A 25,649-nucleotide genomic window follows, 5' to 3' on the forward strand; every position below is an offset into this window, starting at 1 on the left:
CAAGAATGGACTAAAATTTTGTAGGGGCACACTTGTGATATAGTGCACCGTCTTAGGGCTGTAAGGCCTGCTAGAGGGGTGACTTACCTATACTTTAGGCAGTGCTTGTTAGCATAGCATACAAGCCTATGCCATGTCAACTGTTTTTCACTGCACCCAGGCATGGCAGAGGAAAGGCCTTGGTGAGGGGTCCCTAGGGGACCCTCTTCCGTTCCCATGCCCTAGGTACTAGGAACATACACGGAGCTGAAGTTGCTAATGGTCGGACAGTTTTAGGGAAGAAGCACAGGCACAGGGAACCTGCTTGGCAAGGACCCTGTGCCCTACAACCAAATCCACATTTTCCAGGCAAAAAGAGGGGGCTAACCATGTCAAAAGAGGCATTTTTCACAATAACATTGAAACCTGAGTGGGCAGTGGAATGGCTGCAATGGCAAACTCAACAAGCATTGGCATAGCCAATAGGTCTCGCGTTTGGGACCTTATAAGTGTTTAGCCATGCAACAGTTGCATAACTAAATACTTATAAGGTCCCAAAAGCAAGACCTATTGGCTATGCCAAGCGGCCGTGCGGCCACGAAAGTGATCGCGGTCATGATCAAACATCAAAGCTGCCGCGAAAGTGAAAGTAATAGCGGTAAAAAGGGCGCGCGCGACCGCACACATGCACTGTAGCTCTAGGCTGGCTGGTAGCATGTTTTTGGAGCCCTCTCAATATGTCTCGCCAGACCAGCGCATGCGGTGGGTCAGGCAAGACCTAAAAAGGACCCTAATTTGTGCAAAAGGGGGTGCAGATCTGGAACAAGAAGAGACAACTCTGGTAGTGCTTAACCTGGGTCATCACAGTAAATGTTTAAGCATGTTTTCTTATAAGACCAAGCCCTCAGCCAAGCTCAATCCATTTCCTTAAACCTCCAATAGGACATGTCCTGACAAATAACAGAATAGGAATGAAGGAAATAAACCACAAGCACACTGTATATTTGTCGTTTTAGGAGTTTTTTTCCACCATGGAAGCACCACTGATCAAAAAAACTGGGAGAGTGGCAAGGAGAGACGTTTAGAAAAAACTACCCAAATGAAAATTAAAGAAAATAGTGACAAAACCTAAATACTTTGATTAAAAACACAAGTTACCTTAATAAGGAATATGCTACTTACCAGTATGCATCTGTTCTTGGCATGTAGAGCTGCAGAGTTGTACACTTAGCATAGGTCGCCATCTGGTGTTGGGCCCGGATGTTTGCAGTTTGTTTTTCTTCTTGGACCGTCTTTGGAAGTCACGAGTTTGGTGACTCCTCCTTCGGTCCGTACTGCGCATGGGCTTCGGCTCCATCCTCAGATTGTTTTTCGCCAACAGGGAAATGATGGAGCGTAGTAATAACAGTGAGAAACCCATGTGTGTTGTATCTAAATAAGATGGACTGGAACGGATACAGGTAGCCGGGGAGGCGGGTGGGCGTGTACAACTCTGCAGCTCTACATGCCAAGAACAGATGCATACTGGTAAGTAGCATATTCCGTTCGAGGCATATGAGCTGCAGATTGTACACTTAGCATAGATTATATAGCAGTACCCAACCTTAGCGGCGACCACCGGTATCCGTTGCAGCTGTTTGAAAGAGTGTTTTTAGTACAGCCTGGCCCACCCTAGCTTGCTGCTGGGAATGCACATCTACACAGTAGTGTTTTGTGAATGTGTGCGGTGTAGACCATGTGGCTGCCTTGCATATGTCATCTAAGGGTATATTCCCTAGAAAAGCCATAGAAGCCCCTAACTTTCTTGTAGAGTGGGCTTTAGGGGGAACAGATAATGTTCTCTTTGCCTTCTGATAGCAAATTTGTATGCATTTTACAATCCACCTAGCTATCCCTGATTTTGAGATGGGGTTGCCTTTATGTGGTGGAGAAAAGGAGACGAACAACTGTTTGGTCTTCCTGAAGGGTTGCGTTCTTTGTATGTAATATAGCAACGCTCTTTTCACATCTAGTGTGTGTAAGGCCCTTTCCGCAACAGATTGGGGTTGCGAAAAGAAGACAGGTAATTCCACTGATTGATTGAGGTGGAAGGGGGTAATGACTTTGGGCAGGAACTTCGGATTAGTTCGAAGTATGACCTTGCTGTGATGCATTTGTATGTAAGGTTCCTGTATGGTGAACGCTTGTATTTCACCAACCCTTCTAAGGGAAGTGATAGCTACAAGGAAAGCTGTTTTCCAGGTGAGAAATTGTAGCTCACATTTGTGCATTGGTTCGAAGGGCGGACCCATTAGTCGTGTAAGGACCAAATTTAGATTCCATACAGGGGAGGGTGGTGCCCTGGGAGGAATTACTCGTTTGAGGCCTTCCATGAAGGCTTTAATAGCGGGCACTCTGAAGAGTGACAAATGCTGTCTGTTTTGTAGATAGGCAGCGATCGCTGCTAGGTGTAGGCGTATGGATGAATACGCCAGGTTACACCTGTGAAGATGGAGCAGATAGCATATGATGTGTTGTATGGATGCATCTAGAGGGTTGATTGTATTGTTACGGCAGTACATTACAAATCTTTTCCACTTTGCGGCATAGCATGCTGTAGTGGTAGGACGTCTGGCTTCCATGATGATGTTCATGCAATCAGGGGGAAGGTTAAGGTACCCGAATTCTAAGATTTCAGGAGCCAGATCGCCAGGTTGAGCTGAGCTGGGTCCGGGTGCCTGATTTCTCCATGGTTCTGGGTTAGGAGGCATGGGGAAAGGTGCAGTTTTTGATGTGGTACCACTGATAGTTGTAGTAGCGTGGTGTACCACGGCTGTCTGGCCCACGTCGGAGCTACCAGAATGAGTGTGAGGGAGTGCTGTTGTAGTTTCCTGACCACTAATGGAATTAGTGGGAGAGGTGGAAAGGCGTATGCAAATCTGCCTGACCAGTTCATCCATATCGCATTGCCCTTGGACAATGGGTGTGGGTATCTGGCGGCGAAGCTTGGGCATTTTTTGTTTTCGTGGGTGGCGAAGAGGTCTATTTGAGGATGCCCCCACTGTCGGAAGAATGGGTGAAGAACTTGTGGATGCAGTTCCCATTCGTGTAGTTGTTGAGTCTGTCTGCTGAGCAGATCTGCTATGGTGTTTTGTACGCCTGGAACATGTTGTGCCAGGAGAAAAATGTTTTGGGGAATTGCCCATCTCCATATGCTCTGGGCTAAGCGGGAGAGCTGGGGAGAGTGTGTCCCCCCCTGTTTCTGTATATAATACATCGCAGTCATGTTGTCTGTGCGAATGAGGACTGCTTTGCCTGAAATCTGCTTTTGGAAAGATTTTAGGGCTAGAAAGATCGCCAAAAGCTCCAGATGGTTGATGTGGAGCGTTTTTTGCTGTGGCGTCCATAGACCTTGCATTGTGAGGTGTAAGAGGTGCGCTCCCCAGCCGGAGAGCGATGCGTCCGCTGTTAGAGTCACTTGGGGAACCGGGTCCAGGAACGGCCGTCCCTTGGAAAGGTTTGTGGTGTTCCACCACTGCAGAGAGTGATGTGTGCGGCCGTCCACCAACACCAGATCCGTCAGCTGACCCTGGGCCTGGTTCCACTGTTGTGCTAGGCACTCCTGAAGTGGACGCATGTGGAGTCTTGCATGGGGCACTATGAAGATGCAAGACGCCATCATCCCTATGAGCTTCATAAACACTCTTGCTGGTAGAGAGTGTTGAGGAAGGAATATTTTGCGTAAGGCTAGAATGCTTGTGATTGTGGCTGAGTTTGGATAGGCAATACCTTTTGAGGTGTCTATGGTGGCCCCGAGATATTGCTTTGTGTGAGATGGTATGAGGTGGGACTTTTGGTAGTTCACCGTGAAGCCTAGCTGATGAAGCAGTTGGATGGTGCTGTTTGTATGTTGCACGCATTGGTGGTAGGACGCGGCTTTTATGAGCCAGTCGTCTAAGTAAGGGAAGACGTGAACATGTTGACGTCTGAGGTGTGCTGCTACTACTGCTAGGCATTTGGTAAACACCCGTGGTGCAGTGGTGACCCCGAAGGGGAGAACCTTGAATTGGTAATGTTGCCCGTCCACCACGAACCTGAGGTATTTTCTGTGAGAGGGGTGTATTGGAATGTGAAAGTACGCGTCTTTCAGATCCAGTGTTGTGAGAAAGTCTCCCTGGCAGAGGAGTGGGAGGACTTGTTGTAAGGTGACCATGTGAAAGTGGTCTGAATGTATGTAGGCATTTAGAGGCCGGAGATCCAGAATGGGTCTGAGGGTCTCGTCTTTCTTTGGGATTAAGAAATATAGGGAGTAGACCCCTAGATTTCGTTGATTGTCGGGTACCTGCTCTATGGCGTGTTTCTGGAGGAGCGAGAGTACCTCTTGTTTGAGCAGTGTGGAATGCTCTTGGGACATTGGACGGTGCCTTGGTGGGATATTGGGTGGGGTAGATGTTAGCTCGAGGCAGTACCCTGACCGAATGATTTGGGTCACCCATTTGTCCGATGTTATGGACTCCCATACGTGGATAAAATCTTGTAGTCTGCCCCCGACCGGAGTGGAATGGTCTGGGGGGAGCGAAGGGGAGTCATTGTGCGGGTGGGGTGGCAGAACGGGTATTGTTGGTTTTGCCCCTGCCCTTATTGTTGTTGCCTCTGTAACCACCTCTTTGGTTGCCCTTTGAAAAGGTATTTTGAGGAGGGGATTTGTAGGAGGTAGAGGCATTATCGGTGGAGGAGCCTCTACCTGTGCCACGAAAGGACGAGCGTCGAAAGGAACGCTTAGAGGCTTGGGTCTGGAGCGCTCCCATAGACTTCGCTGTGTCTGTATCTTTCTTCATTTTTTCGAGCGCTTCGTCTACCTTTGGGCCAAAGAGTGTTTGCTGGTCAAAGGTGTGATTAAGTATTGATGTCTGGACCTCAGGCTTGAACCCTGATATCCTGAGCCAGGCATGGCGTCGAAGCAGGACACTGGTGTTTATGGCTCTAGAAGCAGTGTTTGCTGCATCGAGGGCACACTTAATGGAGGTGTTTGTGATTAGTTTGCCCTCCTGTATCAGGTCATGAGCTTGGCGTTTGTATTTCTCTGGAAGGTGCTGCATAAGAGCCTCTAATTCATCATAGTGTGCTCTATCATATCGCGCAAGCAGTGCTTGTGTATTTGCAATGCGCCACATGTTTGCAGCCTGGTAGGCGGTGCGTTTACCAGACGCGTCCAGAAGTTTAGATTCCTTGTCTGGTGGTGGGGCATCTCCTGAGGATTGGGAGTTAGCCCTCTTTCTAGCTGTGGAGACAACTAGGGAATCTAGAGGAGCAGGGCCCTTGATGTATGCAGGGTCTGTGGGTGCCGCCTTGTACTTCTTCTCTATTCTAGGGTTTAGTACTCTGGCTCTGACAGGGTCTTTGAATACCTCTGTAGCGTGCTTGGTGACACCCTTAAGCATGGGTAAAATAGCAGTGGAACGATCTTGTAAATCAAATGTATCCAGTAGGAAGTCTTCTTCCACTGGTTCCGTGTGCATGTCCACCCCATGGTAGTGTGCTGCTCTCTGCACTAAATGGTGAAACCCTAAAGAGTCCTCTGGAGGAGACGGCCTTGATGGGTATAGGTCGTCTTGAGGTACATTGGGTACATCAGGGTTATTATAATCCTCCCATGGATCTGGGGTCCCTGGTGGAGTGGGATCCATTGGGGCGTCCCCTGGGTCATTGTCCGGGTCCCCGTCATCCGGGTCTGGGGATGGGGCCGGATCGTAGTGAGGTAAAGGTGGAGGGGGTGGTGGTGGGAGGGGGGGTGGCAGTGGGGAGGGTACTCTAAGGGGAGAAGTAGCTGAGTCCCTCTTTTTGGGTGGAGGAGGAGGAGCCGGAGCCTCAAGGCGACGCTTCTTAGTAATCACAGTCAAAAGGCCAGTCTTTGGATCTCTGGACAAAGTCTTTTGTAAAGGGTCTGGTGTAAACAGAGCCAATGGCGCCGAGTCGTCTGTCGGCACCGGCGATTTCGGAACCGGAGGTTTCGATGTTCTGTGTACGCCCTGCTTTTTGGAGGTCTCCGTGTGTTTCGGCGTCGAATGCTGTTTCGGCGCCGGAGCGTCGGTGCCGACCGATTTCTGTTTGTGTTTGGTCGGCGCCGAGTGTCCAGGCTTCGGCACCGGTGGTTTCGGAGTCGAGCTGGATTTTGCAGGCTTCGGTGCCGAGTGGTGTTTATCGGCACCGGGCGTCGGCTGGCTCGATCCCGAGCTGCCGTGAGACTTTGAGTGCTTCGACACCGGGCCCGAAGGTGGGGTGATCGAGGCTTTGGTTTTGGTTTTGCCCAGGCCGGCAGGCGAGGGAGTAACCGGAGTCTCTTTGGTTTTCGGTGCGGGGCTGGGAGGGGGCATTGTACTCACGGCCCGCTGTCCTGGTGTTACGTCCTCCAGGTCGGAGTCGTCGGCCTCGGAAGCGCTGACGATGTCTTCTCCCAGTTCGGTGTGTGTCTGCCCCGAAGCTTCGGCGTCGTCTCCGAAGATGTCCGGTGGAACTGTCGAGGATGAGTGCGCCATGGTGCGTCGAGCCTTTCGATCTCGGATCGTTTTCTTCGATCGAAAAGACTTGCAGGCGGGGCAGTCTCGAGCCTCGTGTTCCGGAGAGAGGCAAAGGTTACACACCTGATGGAGGTCGGTGTGGGGAAATTTAGACCCACATTTTGGGCACTTTTTAAACGGAGTCCTTTCCATCGGCCGGGACCGGAGTCGCGGAGGGCCCGAAGGCCGGTGTCGATGTACGGGATGGAAAAAGTGCCGCTTCGAGAGATGAAGATGATGAAGGAACTCGAAGAATCGAGGATTTTCCGTCGAGGCTGGAACCGTAGAAGTTCGAAGCCGGAGTACGAAGGATCACATCCGAGCCCGATGGCGGAAAAAAACAATCTGAGGATGGAGCCGAAGCCCATGCGCAGTACGGACCGAAGGAGGAGTCACCAAACTCGTGACTTCCAAAGACGGTCCAAGAAGAAAAACAAACTGCAAACATCCGGGCCCAACACCAGATGGCGACCTATGCTAAGTGTACAATCTGCAGCTCATATGCCTCGAACATATATTTCGGGCTAAAATAATACCTGAAAAGGCATAACTGTTCAAGAACCATTTAGTATGCAGCTGTACATTTACAGGACAAACTGATGCAGCAGCAGCAGAGGTTCAAAAACTAGATTCTACAGTTTATGAACATTAGTATGAGGCAGCCAGTTCTTATGATTTCTTTTTTTTTTTTACACAAAGTAGGGGAGGGCTTACATTTTTTAATTAACTAAATGAAATAATGTAATGGAAAAATAAAAAAAATAAGGAAAACATGGTTGCTTATAGGCATGGTTCGGATGGGAAAATACTTTTGAAAATGAAACTGTACATTTTTAAGTGTGCTAAATTTCCTGCGCGTATGATAAATCTTCTATTTAGGAATATTGAAGAAAATCCCATGATGAGGAATCAACCACCTGAGAATCTAACAGTAAAAGTAAGTGACCAACTAGTTCCACTCCCAGACATTAACTTAACGTAGACAACATTACGTCAGCTGGAACCACACAAAGTATTTGTAATTTAAACTTACCCTCAGCCAGTCTTGCCATCAGCTGCAGGCGACCAGTTGTTCCCAAATCAATTCCAGTCCTTTCAAGTTCATCGCTATCCAAAAAGGAACTGGCGCTAGAAGCATCAGCACGTTCAGTAACATGGCCAACTTTCATCGGCCTACCAGCCAGCTCAAAACCATTTAGTTGTTCTAACGCTTTTTTGGCACATTCTGAATCTGAAAACTAAAACAAAAATAGTTTCATTAAAAACACATCCAATCAATTAGTGAAAGAGAATGTCAGGACTGAAATCAAATCAATCAAAGCTAGACCTACAACCAATAGGTAAAGGTGCTTGCCTGGACCTTTTGTAGAAAGCTGGCTGTATAGTACACCAGACTGAGGTACCCTGTGCAGAGTGCAGGCTAAAACCCAAAGGAATTATAGAGGCATAAATGACAGCCAAATGCTGTGGTAGTGTGGGTGAGCAGTTTGGCATATCAGAGGGTAGTGTTAAGCATTTAGAATACACACAGACAATAAGGGAGACACTCAAAGAATAGCAGATATCAATTTATAAAAATAACATGTACTTTTATACAAATTTGCATGTCAAGACAATCGGAATTGTGTAAGCACTTTGAGTTATGAATTTTTACAGTTTTCAGAAATGGACATTCAGGCACTTAGTAGCTGTGAGAAAGTGGCTCTGTATATACTGTTCCCAAATAGATACTGTGAGAAAGTGCCATCTTTCTTGCATGGTATGCCCCCACTTTTTGCTGAATTGCTGAATGTACTTTGACTGAGAGTGCCCTGGACTCCTGCCAATCAGGTGCCCAGGGCCTATGTTCCTTCCCTAAAACAAAACAAACCCTAATTGGCAAACCCTGGCCACATGTCAGGCCCTAGTAAATGGTACCCGAAGTACCCAGGGCTTTGTGACCAAGGGAGACTTCTAAGAGCTGCAGCACACCTTGTGCCACCCTTAGAGGCCCTGTACCCTTACACACACACACACTGCCTTTGCAGGCTGAGTATTTGGGTGCAAAACCAAAGCCAAGTCGACATGGCACACATCCCTGTGTGCCATGCCCATCACCTACACTACCATGGCATACATCAGTCACCCCTCTAGCTGGGTGCCCTATGCCAATGGTGTGGGCACAGGAGCAGGAGCCCTGTGCCCCTACAGTGCCCAGGTCAATTCTTGAGCCCTGTAAGTGCAGTGCTGCCATTTAAGAGTACATGGTGCTGAGAGCTCGTCAAACACGAGCCCCACAGCACCATAACAGCAACACTAAAGACTGGGAAGTTTGGTATCAAACTTCTCAGCACATTAAACCCACACTGATGCCAGTGTGGGATTTAATGTACCCAGCACCCCAGAGGGCATCTTAGAGGTACCCCTGCAACCTAACCTACGAATCCACGTCTGCTCGGAGGCTGCCTAGGCTGCCACCCAGCAGTCATGTTGCTGGACCCCTGGGTAGGAGAGCCCCTGCTCTCCTGGTCCTGCAACAATGCACATCCTGGGCGAGGTGCTAAATCTCCTCCCCCAGGACGGGCAGGGGGAAGCTTCAAAGGCATGCCGCCTCTGTGAGCTTCCCCAGGCCCCTGCAACCCCCACTCTGGTGGGAAGCTTTGGCCGGAAACCCCAAATAAGGACAGGGGATGTTCCAGCCTGCCAACCCCACCCCTCGGGTGGGGGAGGCGAGGTGAAGCACATCTCCGGGCTCTCGCCATCTTGAAGATGGGGAGCCCTACCCTATCAGGACTAGGCTACTGCCCCCCCTCCCACAGGAGAGAGGCAGGATAGGGGGTGTACCCACCCCAGGACGGGGACCCATTGGTCCCTGCCCTTCACCTACCTGTAACGCCCCTAAATCTAGTATTTAGGGGCACCCTGAACCTTCCTTCCCCAGATTCCAGATTCCGAAACTACAAGAGGAGCGAGAAGAAAAGAAGACCTGCGAAGAGCTGCGAAGGAGAGGAAGACACCAACTGCTTTGGCACAAGCCCTACCGGCCTGTCTACCTCGGACCTGCTCCTGCTCCAAACCCGGCATCTCTTGTGGCCAGCAACCTCAGAAACCCCGGAGGACCTGGCTACCTATAAACTCTGATCCCCTGGGACTCCCATGAGTAGAGGCTCTACTCAGAACCTACCTTTCACCCCTGGCAGCAGCACGGAACCGCGATCCCAGCACACTGCACCCGCCAAACAAGGCCGGTGCCGGAGGTGAACTAAACCCACGAGGACGACCCCACGGCGACTGTGACCCCGAGTCCGGCACCCAAGGACCCCCCCTCGACAATCCTGAAGAAGCCTGCAGCCTCAGAACAGTGTGCCACCCCAACCGCGATCAACAGAGGGTAAGATTTTCCGACACCAAAAGGCACCCCTGAACCAGGCACCCCTGAACCCGGCGCCCCACGGCCCTCTGTGTCCAATCCCGGGGTACCTACCTATCCTCCAACTACCCAACTTACCTCTCGAAGTGGTGGTGGCACCTGAAGAGTCCTCGTCCCTGAGCCTGCAGTCTTTTTCCAAACCGGAGATTTCCCGTAGAAATCAATTGAGCGCCCGACGGCTCAAAAGCACCCTGCACCTAGCCGCCCGAGTGGCCCTGGCAGTGCCCTCTCTACACTAACCTACTTCCCCACTTGCCCTGAGTAAGTGACCAGGAGCCCAGCTCCCACAGCCGCGTGGCTTGCCAGACAGCAGCCACCAAACAAGGCCCCCCTATCCCTCATAGGATAACATTGGGCCTAACTCTCTCTGCACCCGGCCGCCCTAGAGTCGCTGAGGGTGAAACAACTGCACCTACCTGACCCTGGGAGACCCCCCCCCCCCCCCCCCCCCCCCGAGTCTATGCCCAGAACCTCAAATCTGCCAGTCGAGTACTTACCCTTAAACCGCAAACTCTATTTTCCTCGTAGGGTAACATTGACTGGCTTTTTCCTGAAATTTCTTCTAAGTGTGGACTTTTCAAATAATCCCCAAAAATCAGCCGAGTGACATCGAATTTACTCACCTGCTCTTAGGTGAGCTCCCAGTGCTGGATCTTGGTGCCCAGCACTGACTCTGACAAATACCCACAAATGTACTTACCTTTAACTCATTTTTCCTCCATAGGAAACCATTGACTGTTTTTCGGTGAAATTTCTTCTAAGTATCAATTTCTTCAATTTCTAAATATTCTTCAAAAATCGTATAACATCTGAAAACGTAATTACTTACCTGTTTTGGATAAAGGTCCCAGTATTGAGTCTAGGCACCCAGTACTGGATTACAAAAGTAACGATAACCTACTGTACCTGTAACCCAAATTCTCTCATAGGAAATCATTGATTGTTTGCTCTGAAATATTTTCTAAGTGCTAACTTTTAAAATAGCCAAATATTAGTTAAAAATCATTACAGTACCAAAGTCGACTTTCAACAACTGATTCTGAGAACTGACCCGGGACTGAATCTAGGATCCAGTCTTGGAATTACTAAAGTAATCTAAAAAGTAATCTGTTGCATATAACTTGAATTTATCATTGAGCTCAATGTATTGTGTTTAGAAATAGAGTTGCCTACTGCAACTACTTGTAACTGTTTACTAAAAAGTCTATTGCATATACAAAAGTATTTTTATGAAACATCTCCTGTTGAGAAAGTATATTTTAATTCCAAGTGTTGGTTCTAAAATAAAACAAGCATATATTTTTTATATACAAACCATTGGCCTAGAGTTCAGTTATTGAGTGTGTGGAACTATTTGCTGACTGAGTGTGTACAACAAATGCTTTACACTGTCCTCTGATACTGCCTTACTGCTCGACCAGGCGACCACTTTGGAGAGTAAGGTTATATCTAACTTTAACCTCTGTTAAACCCTTGGGGTCTGTGGACTCTGTACAGCCTGTACCTATTAAGGAACAGTATATTCAGAGCCACATTCTCACAGGTACAGGGTGTACAGAGTCCACAGTCCCCAAGGGTTTGACAGAGGCTAAAGTTAGATATAACCTTACTCTCTAAAGTGGTAGCTTGGTCGAGCAGTAAGGCAGTATCAGAGGACAGTATAAAGCATTTGTTGTACACAGTCAGCAAATGGTCTCACACACTCAATAACTGAACTCTAGGCCAATGGTTTATATATAAAAAATATATGCTTGTTTTATTTTAGAACCAACAATTGGAATTAAAATATACTCTCTCAGAATGAGATGCTTTATATAAATACTTTTGCGATATGTAATTGACTTTTGTAAACAGTTACAAGTGGTTGCAATAGGCAACACTATTTTAAACACAATAATGCATTGAGTTCAATGGAAGTTTCATGTTATTTGCCACAGATTACTTTTAGGATTACTTTTGGAATTCCAGGACTGGATCCTAGATTCAGTCCTGGGTCAGTACTCAGAATCAAGTGATGAAAGTCGACTTAATTACTGTAATGATTTTTAAACAATATTTAGCTATTTTAAAAGTTGACACTTAGAAAATATTTCAAAGAAAACAGTCAATGATTCCCTATGGAAGAAAATTCAAGTTGCAGGTACAGTATGTTCTCGTTACTTTTGTAATCCAGTACTGGGTGCCTAGACTCAGTACTGGGACCTTTATCCAAAACAGGTAAGTAATTACGTTTTCAGATATACGATTTTTGAAGAATATTTAAAGATTGCAGAAATTGACACTTAGAAGAAATTTCACAGAAAAACAGTCAATGATTTCCTATGGAAGAAAATTGGGTTACGGGTAAGTACAGTTGTAAGTATTTTCCAGAGTCAGTGCTGGGCACCAAGATCCAGCACTGGGAGCTCACCTAAGAGCAGGTGAGTAATTTCGTTCTCGTTACTCGGTTGATTTTGGTGAATATTTGAAGATTTGAAAAGTCCACACTTAGAAGCAATTTCAGGACAAAGCCAGTCAATGTTACCGTATGAGGAAAATAGAGTTAGCGGTTTTAGGGTAAGTACTCGACTGGCAGAGTTGAGGTTCTGGGCATAGACTCGGGGGTCCCCCAGGGTCAGGTAGGTACAGTTGGTTCACCCTCAGCGACTCTAGGGCGGCCGGGTGCAGAGAGAGTTAGGCCCAATGTTATCCTATGAGGGATAGGGGGGCCTTGGTTGGTGGCTGCTGACTGGCAAGCCACGCGTCTGTGGGAGCTAGGCTCCTGGCCACTTACTCAGGGCAAGTGGGGAAGTAGGTGGGTGTAGTTTTCACTGCCAGGGCCACTCGGGCAGCTGGGAGCAGAGTGCTTTTGAGCCTTTGACCGCTCAATTGATTTCAATGGGAAATCTCCGGTTTAGAAAAAGGCTGCAAGCTCGGGGACGAGGATTCTTCAGGTGCCACCACCACTTTGAGAGGTAACTAATAGTTTACCTGTCGGTGTAGTTTTGCAGCTTGAAGATCTTTCTGGATTCACTTTGCTGTGCATTATTCCGCGATCTGGTGGTTGGGTCCGGAATCTTAGTCTCTTTTTTTTTTTCGTAGCCCAGGTGGGCGTCGACGTCCCACCATTTGGTGTACCTTTCGTGACGTCGGAGTGCTTCCTGCGGAAGTCCCACCTTTGGGGCGCCATCTTCGGGTTCTTTTTTCCCTTCCTCTTTTTTTTTTTTTACCTTAGGCGTTTTAGTAATTTCCCTTTTATATATCCTTTGAGTATTATCTTGTAATTTTAGTCTTTGTCCTTCCACCTTTTTCTCCTGCCTCATCTTTCTGGCGGAGGTGGGTGGGTCCGCTAGTGAATCCAGAAAGATCTTCAAGCTGCAAAACTACACCGACCGGTAAGAAAACTATTCGTTTTGCAGCGTGAATCTTTCTGGATTCACTATGATGTGCATAGATTTTGTAGCGGTTTCTTATTTCTGTGGCGGCTGGGTGGAAGATGAGCGTTGGTCGTTGAATATATGTTGGAGCACCTTCTGCCCTACTTGTGCATCCTTATTTATCTGTATATCCACGCAGTAGTGCTTGGTGAACGTGTGCACCGAAGCCCATGTTGCCGCCAGGCATATGACTTGAATGGGTGTATTTGCCAGAAAGGCAATTGTTGCTCCCTTCTTCCTTGTGGAGTGGGCCCGTGGCCCCTCGGATAGTTCTTGCCCTGCCTGATTGTGGCAGAATTGTATTGTTAGTGCAATCCATCGTGCGATGGTGCCTTTTGTCACTGGTCTACCCAGGAAGTTCGTTGCGAAGGACACAAAAAACTGCTTGGTTTTCCTGTGTTCTTTGGTTCTCTCGATGTAGTGCATCACCGCCCTTCTAGCGTCTAGAGTGTGCAGAGCCCTTTCTGCACTTGTTGCTGGGTTCTGAAAGAAACTTGGTATTTGAATTGTCTGATTTATATGGAATGCTGACACCACCTTTGGCATGAAGTGTGGGTCCGTTCTCATTAGGACTCTGTCCTTGTGTTTCTGGATGCAGGGCTCTTGCAGCGTTCGCGCTTGCAGCTCGCTTACTCTGCGCAGTGAGGTTATTGCCACCAGAAATGCTGTCTTCATTGTTAGCATTTGAAGGGAGGCCTTGTGAATGGGCTCAAAGGGCGCCTTCATAAGTTCCGTAAGGACTATGGTGAGGTTCCATGCCGGAGGCAGCATCCTCTTTGGTGGCGCTATTCTTTTTGCCCCTTCCAGGAATCTCTTTACTACTCGTGGCGTAAAGAAATTGGGCCTAACTCTCTCTGCACCCGGCCGTCCTGAAACCGCTGAGGGTGAACCAACTGTACCTACCTGACACTGGGGGACCCCCGAGTCCATGCCCGGAATTTCAACTCTGCCAGTCGAGTACTTACCCTTAAACCGCTAACTTCATTTTCCTCATAGGGTAACATTGACTGGCTTTTTCTTCAAAAATCTTCTAAGTGTGAACTTTTCAAAACTGCAAAAATTCACCAAAAATCAGCCAAGTGACAAAAACGAATTTACTCACCTGCTCCTAGGTGAGCTCCCAGTGCTGGATCTTGGTGCCCAGCCCTGACCCTGAAAAGTGTTCACAACTATACTTACCTCTAACTCATTTTTCTCCCATAGGAAACCATTGTCTGCTTTTCTGTGAAATTTCTTCTGTCTATTTTTGCAAATTTGAAATATTCTTTTAAAATCGTACCATTTCTGCAAACGAAATTACTTACCTGTTTTTGATAAGTACCCCAGTCCTGGGTCTAGGTACCCAGTCCTGGATTACTAAAGTAACGATAAAGTACTCTACCTGCAATTTGAATTTCTTGCCATAGAGATCCATTGAATGTTTTCTTTGAAATATTTTTTAAGTGCTAACTTTTGAAATAGCTAAATATTGAATATGCTACTTACCAGTATGCATCTGTTCTTGGCATGTAGGGCTGCTGACATTCATATCTGTGCATAGATCGCCGCCTAGTGTTGGGTCCGGATGTTTGCACGTTGTTGTCCTGGAAGAGTCTTCGAAGTATCCTTGGATAGGTGACTCCTCCCCTGGACTACAGTGCGCATGGGCATCCTCTCCATCCTCAGATTGTTTTTCGCCATTGTGGCAGTGATGGAGTAGATACAGAAAGTGATGACCATGCTTACAGTAATTCTGAGAGCTGCAGCTGCTACAGGCGCCGGGGAGGAGGGAGGGCGATATGAATGTCAGCAGCCCTACATGCCAAGAACAGATGCATACTGGTAAGTAGCATATTCAGTTCGAGGCATGTGGGCTGCTGAATTCATATCTGTGCATAGAATGTATAGCAGTGCCCTCTATTAGCGGCGGTTACCAGTGCCAGCTGCAGCGGTCTGAAAAAGGGTTCTGAGAACAGCCTGTCCTACAGCTGCCTGCTGTTTTGATTGCACATCTACGCAATAGTGTTTGGTAAATGTGTGTGTAGTGGACCAGGTGGCTGCTCTACATATATCATGCAGGGGAATATTTCCTAGAAAAGCCATGGAGGCCCCTAACTTACGTGTTGAGTGGGCTCGTGGGGGAATAGTTAATGTGCGTTTTGCCTTTTGATAACAAATTTGAATACACTTAACTATCCATCTGGCTATCCCTGCTTTGGAGATGGCGTTACCTTTGTGGTGTGGGGCAAAGGCAACGAACAGTTGTTTTGTCTTCCTAAAGGGTTTAGTCCTGTCGATGTAGTACATGAGGGCCCTCCTTACATCTAGTGTATGGAGTGCTCTTTCCGCGACAGTTTGTGGGTTTTGGAAGAAAACGGGCAGTTCAATAGTTTGATTCATGTGGAACTGCGATATTACCTTGGGCATGAATTTGGGGTTGGTACGTAGTACGACCCTGTTGGCGTGGACCTGTATAAATGGCTCTTGAACTGTTAGTGCCTGGAGTTCACTAACTCTTCTTAAAGAAGTGATCGCTACCAGGAAAGCTACTTTCCAGGTGAGGAATTGAATCTCGCATGAGTGGAGAGATTCAAAGGGTGGACCCATCAGGCGTGTGAGGACCAGGTTGAGGTTCCACATTGGAGCCGGTGGGTGGCTTGGTGGAATGACTCGTTTGAGTCCTTCCAAGAATGCTTTGATGGCAGGCACTCTGAATAGTGAGAGGTGCTGCCTGGTTTGCAGATAGGCTGATATTGCGGTCAAATGGACACGTATAGAGGTGTACGCCAGATTGCATCGGTATAGGTGTAAGAGGTAACAAATGATGTTTTGGATGGATGCGTCCAGCGGGTTAACGTCATTATTACTGCAATAAATGACGAACCTTTTCCATTTGGCTGCATAGCAAGCTCTTGTAGTGGGTCTCCTGGCCTCCTTGATGATGTCCATACAGTCAGGTGGCAGGTTGAGGTAGCCAAACTCTAGGACTTCAGGAGCCAGATTGCCAGGTTCAGCTGTTGCGGATCTGGGTGCTGAATCTCTCCATGGTTCTGCGTCAAATGTGCGGGTTTGATCCGCAGCCTTTGGTGCGGCACCACGGAAAGTTCGAGGAAGGTGGTGTACCATGGCTGGCGTGCCCACGTAGGAGCAACTAGGACGAGTGTCAGGGAGTGTTGTCTGAGTTTGCGAGCCACCAGCGGTATCAACGGCTGGGGGAAAAGCGTACGCAAATCTGCCGGACCAGTTCATCCATTGCCCTGCGACTGCGGATGTGGGAACCTGGCGGCAAAGCTTTGGCATTTTGCGTTTTCGCTTGTGGCGAAGAGGTCTATTTCTGGATGACCCCACTGCTGGAAGTACGGTTGGAGTACTGAAGGGTGTAGCTCCCACTCGTGCATCTGGTGGCTGTGTCTGCTGAGCAGATCCGCCATCTGGTTGTCCTTGCCCGGGAGGTGCTCTGCCATGAGGAACATGTTCCTCTGAATGGCCCACTTCCACATGCTCTGAGCCAGATGAGACAACTGTGGAGAGTGTGTTCCTCCCTGCTTCTGTATGTAGTACATGGCAGTCATGTTGTCCGTCCGGATCAACACGACTTTGTTGCACAGATGTACTTTGAAAGCCTTCATGGCCAGGAAGATTGCCATCAGTTCTAGAAGGTTGATGTGCATCTTCTTCTGTTGTGTCGTCCATAGTCCCTGCACTGTGTAGTGGAGTACATGAGCTCCCCATCCCTGGAGAGACGCGTCCGCTGTCAGTACTATTTGTGGAACAGGCTCTTGGAACGGTCGGCCCTTGCAAAGTTTTTGTGGATTCCACCAATGCAGAGAGTTGTATGCCCGACCGCTCACCAACACTAGGTCTTTCAACTGTCCTTGAGCCAGATTCCACTGACGTGCTAAGCACTCCTGAAGCGGGCGCATATGTAATCTCGCGTGTGGGACTATGAAAATGCAGGAGGCCATCATGCCCATCAACTGCATGAACACTCGCGCTGGAAGTGAGTGTTGGGGTTTGAACCTGGAGATCAGCATTTGCATGCTGTTGATCCTCACTAAATTTGGCTGAGCTGTGGCCGCCAGAGTGTCTATAGTCGCACCTAGGTACTGTTGTACGTGTGCGGGCTGGAGATGGGATTTCGGGTAATTTAGTGAGAATCCCAGACTGTGAAGGAGGTGAATGGTGCGGGACATGTGGTTGGCACATTGCTGGGCTGATTGTGCTTGAACGAGCCAGTCGTCCAGGTAGGGGTAGACGTGTACGTGCTGCCTCCGTAGATGTGCCGCCACAGTAGCTAGGCACTTCGTGAAAACCCTGGGTGCTGTTGTCACGCCGAAGAGAAGGACTTTGAATTGGTAGTGCTGCCCCTGAACAGTGAACCTGAGGTATTTTTTGTGTGAGGGGTGAATGGGTATGTGGAAATACGCATCCTTGAGGTCCAGCGTGGCTAGGAAGTCTCCCTGCTTGAGAAGCGGAAGGACTTGCTGGAGAGTGAGCATGTGAAAGTGCTCGGAAAGAATGTACTGGTTCAGGGGTCTTAGGTCTAATATAGGTCTGAGTGACCCGTCCTTTTTTAGTATTAAAAAGTAGAGGGAGTACACTCCCGTACCCTGCTCGTGGACGGGTACGACCTCTATAGCGCCTTTTAGAAGCATACTTTGCACCTCCTGCTGTAAGAGCGTTAAGTGCTCTGAGGACATAGGACGGTTTCTTGGAGGTATTGTGGGTGGAGTGGAGGTTAGCTCTAGACAGTAACCGTATTTGACAATATCTTTGACCCACCTATCCGTGGTGATGGAGTTCCACGTGGACAGGAACCTTTGAAGCCTTCCCCCGACAGGTGTTATGTGGTCAGGAGGAAGGGACAGGGCGTCACTGCTTGTTCTTGGGGGAGGACCTGGTGTTGCCGTAGCCGCGTCCTCTTCCCTTTGTACTGGAGCCACGATATCCACCCCGGGTGTTTTTATCGTAGGTGGTTTGTGTATTGCCCTTGTTGTATGTCTGCTGTGACCCCTGTCCTCTACCCGCTCCTCTATTTCCGGGGCGACGAAAGGAGCTGCTCCGAAAGGACTGAGTCTGGAGAGCCCCCATGGACTTTGCGGTGTCCGTGTCCTTTTTTATTTTCTCAAGGGTGGTGTCAACCTCTGGTCCAAATAAATAGTCGGGGTTGACAGGCTGGTTGAGTATATTATTTTGCACCTCAGGTTTGAATCCGGAGATTCGCAACCAGGCATGTCGTCGCAGCATGACGCTTGTGTTTATGGCCCTGGCAGCTGTGTCTGCGGCATCCAGTGCACACTTGATGGAAGCATTTGTGAGTAGCTGTCCCTCTCTGATAAGAATTTCTGCACCTTCTTTGAACTGGTCAGGGAGATGTTGGAGTAGTTGCTCCAATGTGTCATAGTGCGCTCTATCGTAGCGAGCGAGGAGCGCTTGAGTGTTGGCTATGCGCCATATGTTGGCAGCCTGGGCGGCAACTCGCTTGCCAGAGGTCTCTAACACCTTGGACTCTTTGTCCGGGGGAGGAGCGTCACCTGTCGTCTGCGAGTGTGCCCTCTTGCGAGCATTCGCTAGGACAATGGAGTCTAGTGGTAATTGGCCTCTGATGTAAGTAGGGTCCCCAGGCGCCGATCTGTATTTCTTATCGATCCTGGGGTTTATCACCCGTGCCCTGGTGGGTTCTTTGAAGATGTCCTTGGCTGGTTTGAGGACCCCTTTCAACATGGGCAGAGTTTTTACATGCCTTTCTGAGGATGCGAAGGTGTCCATAAGAAAGTCGTCCTCGACGGTGTCAGAGTGAAGCTGCACTCCATGATTATTTGCGGCACGTTCAATAAGAGCGTTGAACGCTGCGGTGTCCTCTGTGGGAGATGTTTTCGCCCCATAGAGTTGTGGGTCCTGTGCATCTAGAGGTGCACCTGGGTCTGCAGGGTCGCCCCAAGTTTGATCAGGGTCCTGTTGGTCATCAGGGTCTATGTCTCCGTGGTAGGGGACTTGGTCACCCATGTAGTCCTCCAACACATCCGTGTCGGAGTGTGTGGGAGAGAATGATTGTGGATCCTGGTAGGGCGAGTGGAAAGATTCGCTTAGGACAGGTTCTGAGTCCACAGGCAGCTTTCTTTTTAGTGGGATCCGGAAAGGTTCCAAAGGTGGCTCCGAAGTTATCCTCCGTTCGTGGATAACCATCCTGCCGGTGTTGGCGTCGATGAGATGTGACGGAGACGTCTCAGCAGGTGTAGTTGTGGTGTGGGTGACCCGTGTCCTGAGTTGGAATATTTTTGGGATCGTGGACGGAGGCAGGCCAAAAGTAATGTTGGCTGGCGCCGAAGAGGCTGCTGGAGCTTTTATTGGGCCGGAGCCCGACGTGTCCTAGAGGACCGTTTTGGTTTTGCTGCTTTGTGCCGCAACAGGTCGCACTTGGAGCGCCTTTGAGGCTTTAGCGCCGACCAGGTCTGTAGAGGCGGCCGTGGACTTTTTCGGCGCCGGTGGGTCATCGAGTCGAGGGGCGGGAATGGCCGTCGACGTCTTCGATGCATGAGGCTTTGGTGTTGCCGTGGAAGCGATGTGAGACGCAGCAGGCAGTGTGACCTTTGGTGTTGGAGTCGATGGCGTCGACGCCGGGAGCCGATCAGGTTTGGTGGCACCGAAGGCCTTTTTCCGTATGCCGACTCCGACGTCGGCCGCTTCAAGTTCGGCACCGAAGTCTCGCTTGGTGCGCTCGGTGCCGACGCGTTTCGCTGGCGTCGAAGGTGTGGAAGGCCTCGATCCGACCAGCGCCACTTTTGGTTTCGGTTTCAATTGAACCAGTGCAGCTTTCGGTTTCGGTTTGGAAGAAGGGAAACCAGCCGGTTTAGGTAATAATTGGTTGCCGCTGAATGTCCGAGGCCGGGCCCGAGGGCGGGGCCGAAGAACTGCGGGATAGGTATCGGGTAAGGCCCGAAGGCGATCCCTCGACCGGAGCCATAGACTGTGGCACTGGGCTCTCTTCAGTCTGAACGGGTAGGCCTTGCTCGTCATTGGAGCTACTCTCTTCGGCCCCTAAAGCCTCATCGTAGTCTCCTACCTCGGTGTCGTCTTCATCTCTGCGAAAGAGTGATTAGTCGACGTCGTCCGATCCGGAGTTATGTTCGGAAACGGGACTGGAGGGTAGGATCTCCAATTCTTCGACATCTTCGGTCTCGGCGTTGAAGATGTCTGCCGGGGCCGGTGCCGCGTGCTGCGCTTCGAGTCTCGCCGCTCGTCGATTCCGTAGAGTCTTCTTGGAACGGAACCGGGCACAGGCCATGCATGTAGATTCGTCGTGATCCTGCGAAAGGCATTTGTTGCACACCGGATGGACGTCGATGTGGGGATATTTCGCATTGCATACCGGACACCTCTTGAATGGTGTCCTCGATTCCATCGTCGATGGGCAGGTAAGATGCGAAAAGTCGGTTCTGTAAGTTAGTAAACTAACAAAGGTAGTATCGAAACCGATCGAGAAAACAGTACCGACGCGAACTAAAGGCCTTTTGGCCTCGACAAAGTTTTTCCTAACTTGTGTTAAGATAGCACATCCGAACCCAATGGCGGAAAAAAACAATCTGAGGATGGAGAGGATGCCCATGCGCACTGTAGTCCAGGGGAGGAGTCACCTATCCAAGGATACTTCGAAGACTCTTCCAGGACAACAACGTGCAAACATCCGGACCCAACACTAGGCGGCGATCTATGCACAGATATGAATTCAGCAGCCCACATGCCTCGAACTATTTAAAAATCCTTACAGTTAAGTCGACTTTCATCACTTGATTCTGAATACTGACCCAAGGCTGGTTCTAGGAGCCAGACCTGGAATTCCAAAAGTAATCTGAAAAGTAATTTATTACAAATAACCTGAATTTACCATTGAGGAGGGGAAGAAAGACTACGAATCCGGACCCAACCACCAGATCGCGGAATAATGCACAGCATAGTGAATCAAGAAAGGTTCACGCTGCAAAAGTTGGGTGGGTAGGTAGGTACCCCGGGATTGGGCACAGGGGGCCGCAGGGGTGCCTTTTGGTGTCAGGAAATTTGACCCTCTGTTGATCGTGGTAGGGGGGGGCACCTTATTCTGAGGCTGCAGGCTTCTTCAGGAGTGTCGAGGGAGGTCCTTGGGTGCCGGACTCTGGGTCAGTCGCCGTGGGGTCGTCCTCTGGGTCTTTGTTCACTCCGGCACTGGCCAGGCTTGACTGGTGCAGAGTGTGCTGGGTTCGCGGATCCGGGCTGCTGCCAGGGATTAGAGGTAGGTTTTGAGTAGAACCTCTACTCATGGGAGTCCCAGGGGCTTAGAGCCAAAAGGTAGCCAGGTCCACTGGGGTTGGGGAGGTTGCTGGCCACAAGAGATGCCGGGTTGGAGCAGGAGCAGGTTCGAGGGTCAACAGGCCGGTTGGGCTGGGGCCAAAGCAGTTGGTGTCTTCCTCTTCTTAGCAGCTGCAGGGCAGGTCTTCTTTCTTCTTGCTCTTCTTTGTAGTTTGGAATCTGGGGAAGGAAGGTTCAGGGTGCCCCTAAATACTAGATTTAGGGGGGTTACAGGTAGGTGAAGGGCAGGGGCCAATGGGTCCCTGTCCTGGGGTGGGTACACTCCCTATCCTGCCTCTCTCCTGTGGGAGGGGGGCAGGAGCCTAGTCCTGATTGGGCAGGGCTTCCCATCTTCAAGATGGCGAGAGCCCGGAGATGTGCTTCACCTTGCCTCCCCCACCTGAGGGGTGGGGTTGGCAGGCTGGCACATCCACTGTCCTTATTTGGGGTTTCCGGCCAAAGCTTCCTGCCAGAGTGGGGGGTTGCAGTGGCCTGGGGAAGCTCACAGAGGCGGCATGCCTTTGAAGCTTCCCCCTGCCCATCCTGGGGGAGGAGATTTAGCACCTCGCCCAGGATGTGCATTGTTGCAGACCCAGGAGAGCAGGGGCTCTCCTACCCAGGGGTCCAGCAACATGTCTGCTGGGTGGCAGCCTAGGCTGCCTCAGAGCAGACGTGGATTGTAGGTTTGGTTTAAGGGAGCACCTCTAAGATGCCCTCTGGGGTGCTTGGTACATTAAATCCCACACTGGCATCAGTGTGGGTTTAATGTGCTGAGAAGTTTGATACCAAACTTCAGTCTTCAGTGCTGCCATTATGGTGCTGTGGAGTTCGTGTTTGACGAGCTCCCAGCACCATGTACTCTTAGTTGGCAGCACTGCACTTACAGTGCCCAGGAATGGACCTGGGTACTGTAGGGGCACAGGGCTCCTGCCTCTGTGCCCACACCACTGGCATAGGGCACCTAGCTAGAGGGGTGGCTGATGTATGCCAGGGCAGTGTAGGTGGTGGGCATGGCACACAGGGATGTGTGCCATGTCGACTGTTTTGTCTTGTACCCAGACACTCGGCCTGCAAGGGCAGTGTGTGTGTGTGTGTGTAAGGGTACAGGGTCTCTAAGGGTGGCACAATGAGTGCTGCAGCCCTTAGAGGCCTTCCCTGATCACATGGCCCTGGGTACCTAGGGTACCATTTACCAGGGGCTGACATGTGGCCAGGGTTTGCCAATTTGGGTTTTGTGTTTTAGGGAAGGAACATAGGCCCTGGGCACCTGATTGGCAGGAGTCCAGGGCACACTCAGTCAAAGTACATTCAGCAATTCAGCAAAAAGTGGGGGCATACCATGCAAGAAAGATGGCACTCTCTCACAGTAGCGACTTACGGGACTGTTCTTCAGAACTTAAGTTGAGTATGGGGCAAGGTTCAAGGTCAGAGGGTGCAGGGATGTGTCACAGCGTTGGGTGTCCAATTCACTTCAATGGGAGAACGGTTCAGTTACAAAGAGGCTGCAAGTAGGGATTGGAAGACCAGTACAGTGGAACCCACAAGGGGGCTTGACCCTCGAGATCCTTGGGCACATAGAAACACCCTTGGTCCACTTCTCCTCGGGCTGTGGGGCTCTGGTACAGTGATGAATTTTGGCGTCTGTTCCGGTGCTGGAGTCTCTCGCGGTTTGACGGGGTCTGCGGAGAGAGGCTGCAGGAAGGGACTGGGGGTCTAGTCTAGGCAAACCCACGGATGAGCTTAGCTCTGTTGCATGTGGGGACCCTGTTGGCACAGTCACCTCTTGGACTCTGGGGCGCGGGTGCATAGGTGCTTTGAGGCATCGGGTGGCATTGGTTTCAGACTCACATTTGTCTTTCTGCTGCAGTGGGGCAAGCAGCACATCTTGGCCACTCACAATGTGAGTCATTGGTCTTGAAATTCGACATGCAGGTCAGCTCGGCGTTGGTGGTCAGACTGGACACAACAACCCTTGGCTGCTGCAAGTGGTCCAGTACCCCAGGTATTGGTACTGTGCAGCTCCGGTCAGGCCTGGCGTCCTCACACTTGGAGGGAGGACAATCTGACCTGTGGGAGTGCTGCTACCTCTTCCTGGAAGGTTGCCAAGACGGTAGACTACACAGACAGCAGGCCAGTGTACCGGGTCTTGCTTCTTTGGTGCCTGAGGCTACAGGGGAGTAGCGCCTCTACTCCAAGGGAGTTTCTTTGGCAATTGGCAAAGCACTGGCAGCCCTACAGGTCTCTTGGAGTCTGCACTGCAGCAGGACGAGTTGGATGCTCCAAGAGGGTCTGGTGCAGCAGGCAGGCAGGCAGGCTGGCAGGGATGGCGCCCAATCGGTCGTGCTCCTCGGTTCTCAGGTCAGCAGTCTTCTCAGTCCACTTTAGTTTCTGACGAAATCCCAAGTCCTGGTATCAGGGGGTCCCACAAATACTCAATTTACGGGCATTAATGGGAGTGAGGGGTAGTAGCCAAAGGGCTACTTATCCCTGGATCACTAAACCCCCTAGATGACCACTTCCTTTGGGTAATGGGCATCACCCTGCCCCAGAATTCCTAATTCCACCATACACAAGATGGTGGAATGTCTAAGGTCATATTCACTTCCAGCCGGTCAGTTACCCTAGGAGGTGTCTCAAACTTCGCAGTGCAACACGCCTCCTGCATCCTCCTATGAGGGAAGCCAGATTTGCATACCAAACACAGGGGCTATTGAAGCTTCACCGTCTGATGCGAATCTGCAGGTCATCCAGTGGGAGGGGGTGTAAGCACCCTCTGCCTGAGCAGGCTGATTCAGGCCTCCCGAGAGCAAAGGCCCTCACCCCTGAGGGTCAGAAACTCATCTCTGCTGGCAGGCTGGTGAAAAGCTGTCAGCACATCAGTAGCTAGTAGGTTTTCAGGAGCCACCTCTAAGGTGTGCTCTGGTTGCATGCATTAATACATCCCTCCCTGGAATCAGTGTGGGTTTATTAATATGAGGTGTTTGATACCAAACACTATGTTTCAGTGATGCCATTAAATACCTGGGGAACTCATTTTGACCAGTACATACCTTAAGATGGCTTCTCTCCTTACCTGTAATATCTAGTACTAGAAGTAGACATCAAAGTGACATATCTGCTCATGCAGATATGTCCTCACATAAAATGTAATGCACCCTGCCTTAGGACTCAAAGGCCTGCTGTATGGGTGACTTACATATATTTGATTCAGTGACTTTGACATGATACACACGAGTGTCCTGTCTTCAATCATGGTTTGTACCATGTCAGGCAATCTGTAATGGCAGTCTGTGTGGAATTTCTATGTGGGTCCCTTAGGTGGCATACGATATGCTGCTGCCCTCACAGACCCAGCTTAGTACCCATGCCCTAGGTACCTGGGGTACCATTTACTAGGGACTTACAGGGGTGCTAAAGTCCTTTGCCAATTGTAGCACAATTAGACAACACCATGTTTTAGGGAAGGAGCACTGGCACGGAGGTCTGGTTAGCAGGGCTCAGGGCACTGTCAGTTCAAAATCAGCATCTAGTAGCTACAAAGGGGGGCAAAAGGTGTGTAGGGGGTAACTGCAACAGAACCCTCTGTTCCCTACACTTCACATTCTAGATCAGGACCAAAGGTAAGTATTATTTTCCCTTCATTTCTCAACAGCCTTGAAAAGACCTCATTTAAACGAAAAGAATTTCAGGGACTACTTGTCCCGAAAGGATTATGTTACTTAACCAGTAAGCATCTGTTCTTGGCATGTAGGTCGGTAGAGTCACATGCTTTGCCTAAGTCTGCCATCTAGTGTTGAGCTCGGATGATTACAAGTTGTTTTACTTCGACTAATTATATTCTGGTCACAAGACTATGTGACTCATCTTTTCGTTAACATTGTGCATGGGCCTTGACTCCATTGTTAGACTGTTTTCCTGAACGCGGGTAAATATGGAGTTAGAACCAGTGTGAGTTATGTGATGTCCATGCAAGTATTATAGACTATTGTAAACTGCCAGCCACACAGG

General features: G+C 49.7%; 1 protein-coding gene across 8 annotated transcripts in view; it reads right to left on the reverse strand.

The window, feature by feature from the left end:
- Positions 1–25,649, reverse strand: part of RBM39 (RNA binding motif protein 39) — a 564,082-nt gene that overhangs the window by 280,607 nt on the left and 257,826 nt on the right. For all 8 annotated transcript variants that reach the window (XM_085619028.1, XM_085619029.1, XM_085619035.1 and 5 more), the window contains one exon: positions 7,549–7,753. In XM_085619028.1, the coding sequence (XP_085475154.1) occupies positions 7,549–7,753 (205 nt within the window). The remainder of the gene's footprint in view (positions 1–7,548; positions 7,754–25,649) is intronic.

This window comes from Triturus cristatus, chromosome 7, assembly GCF_964204655.1.
Source record: "Triturus cristatus chromosome 7, aTriCri1.1, whole genome shotgun sequence".
NCBI classification, from domain to species: Eukaryota; Metazoa; Chordata; class Amphibia; order Caudata; family Salamandridae; genus Triturus; species Triturus cristatus.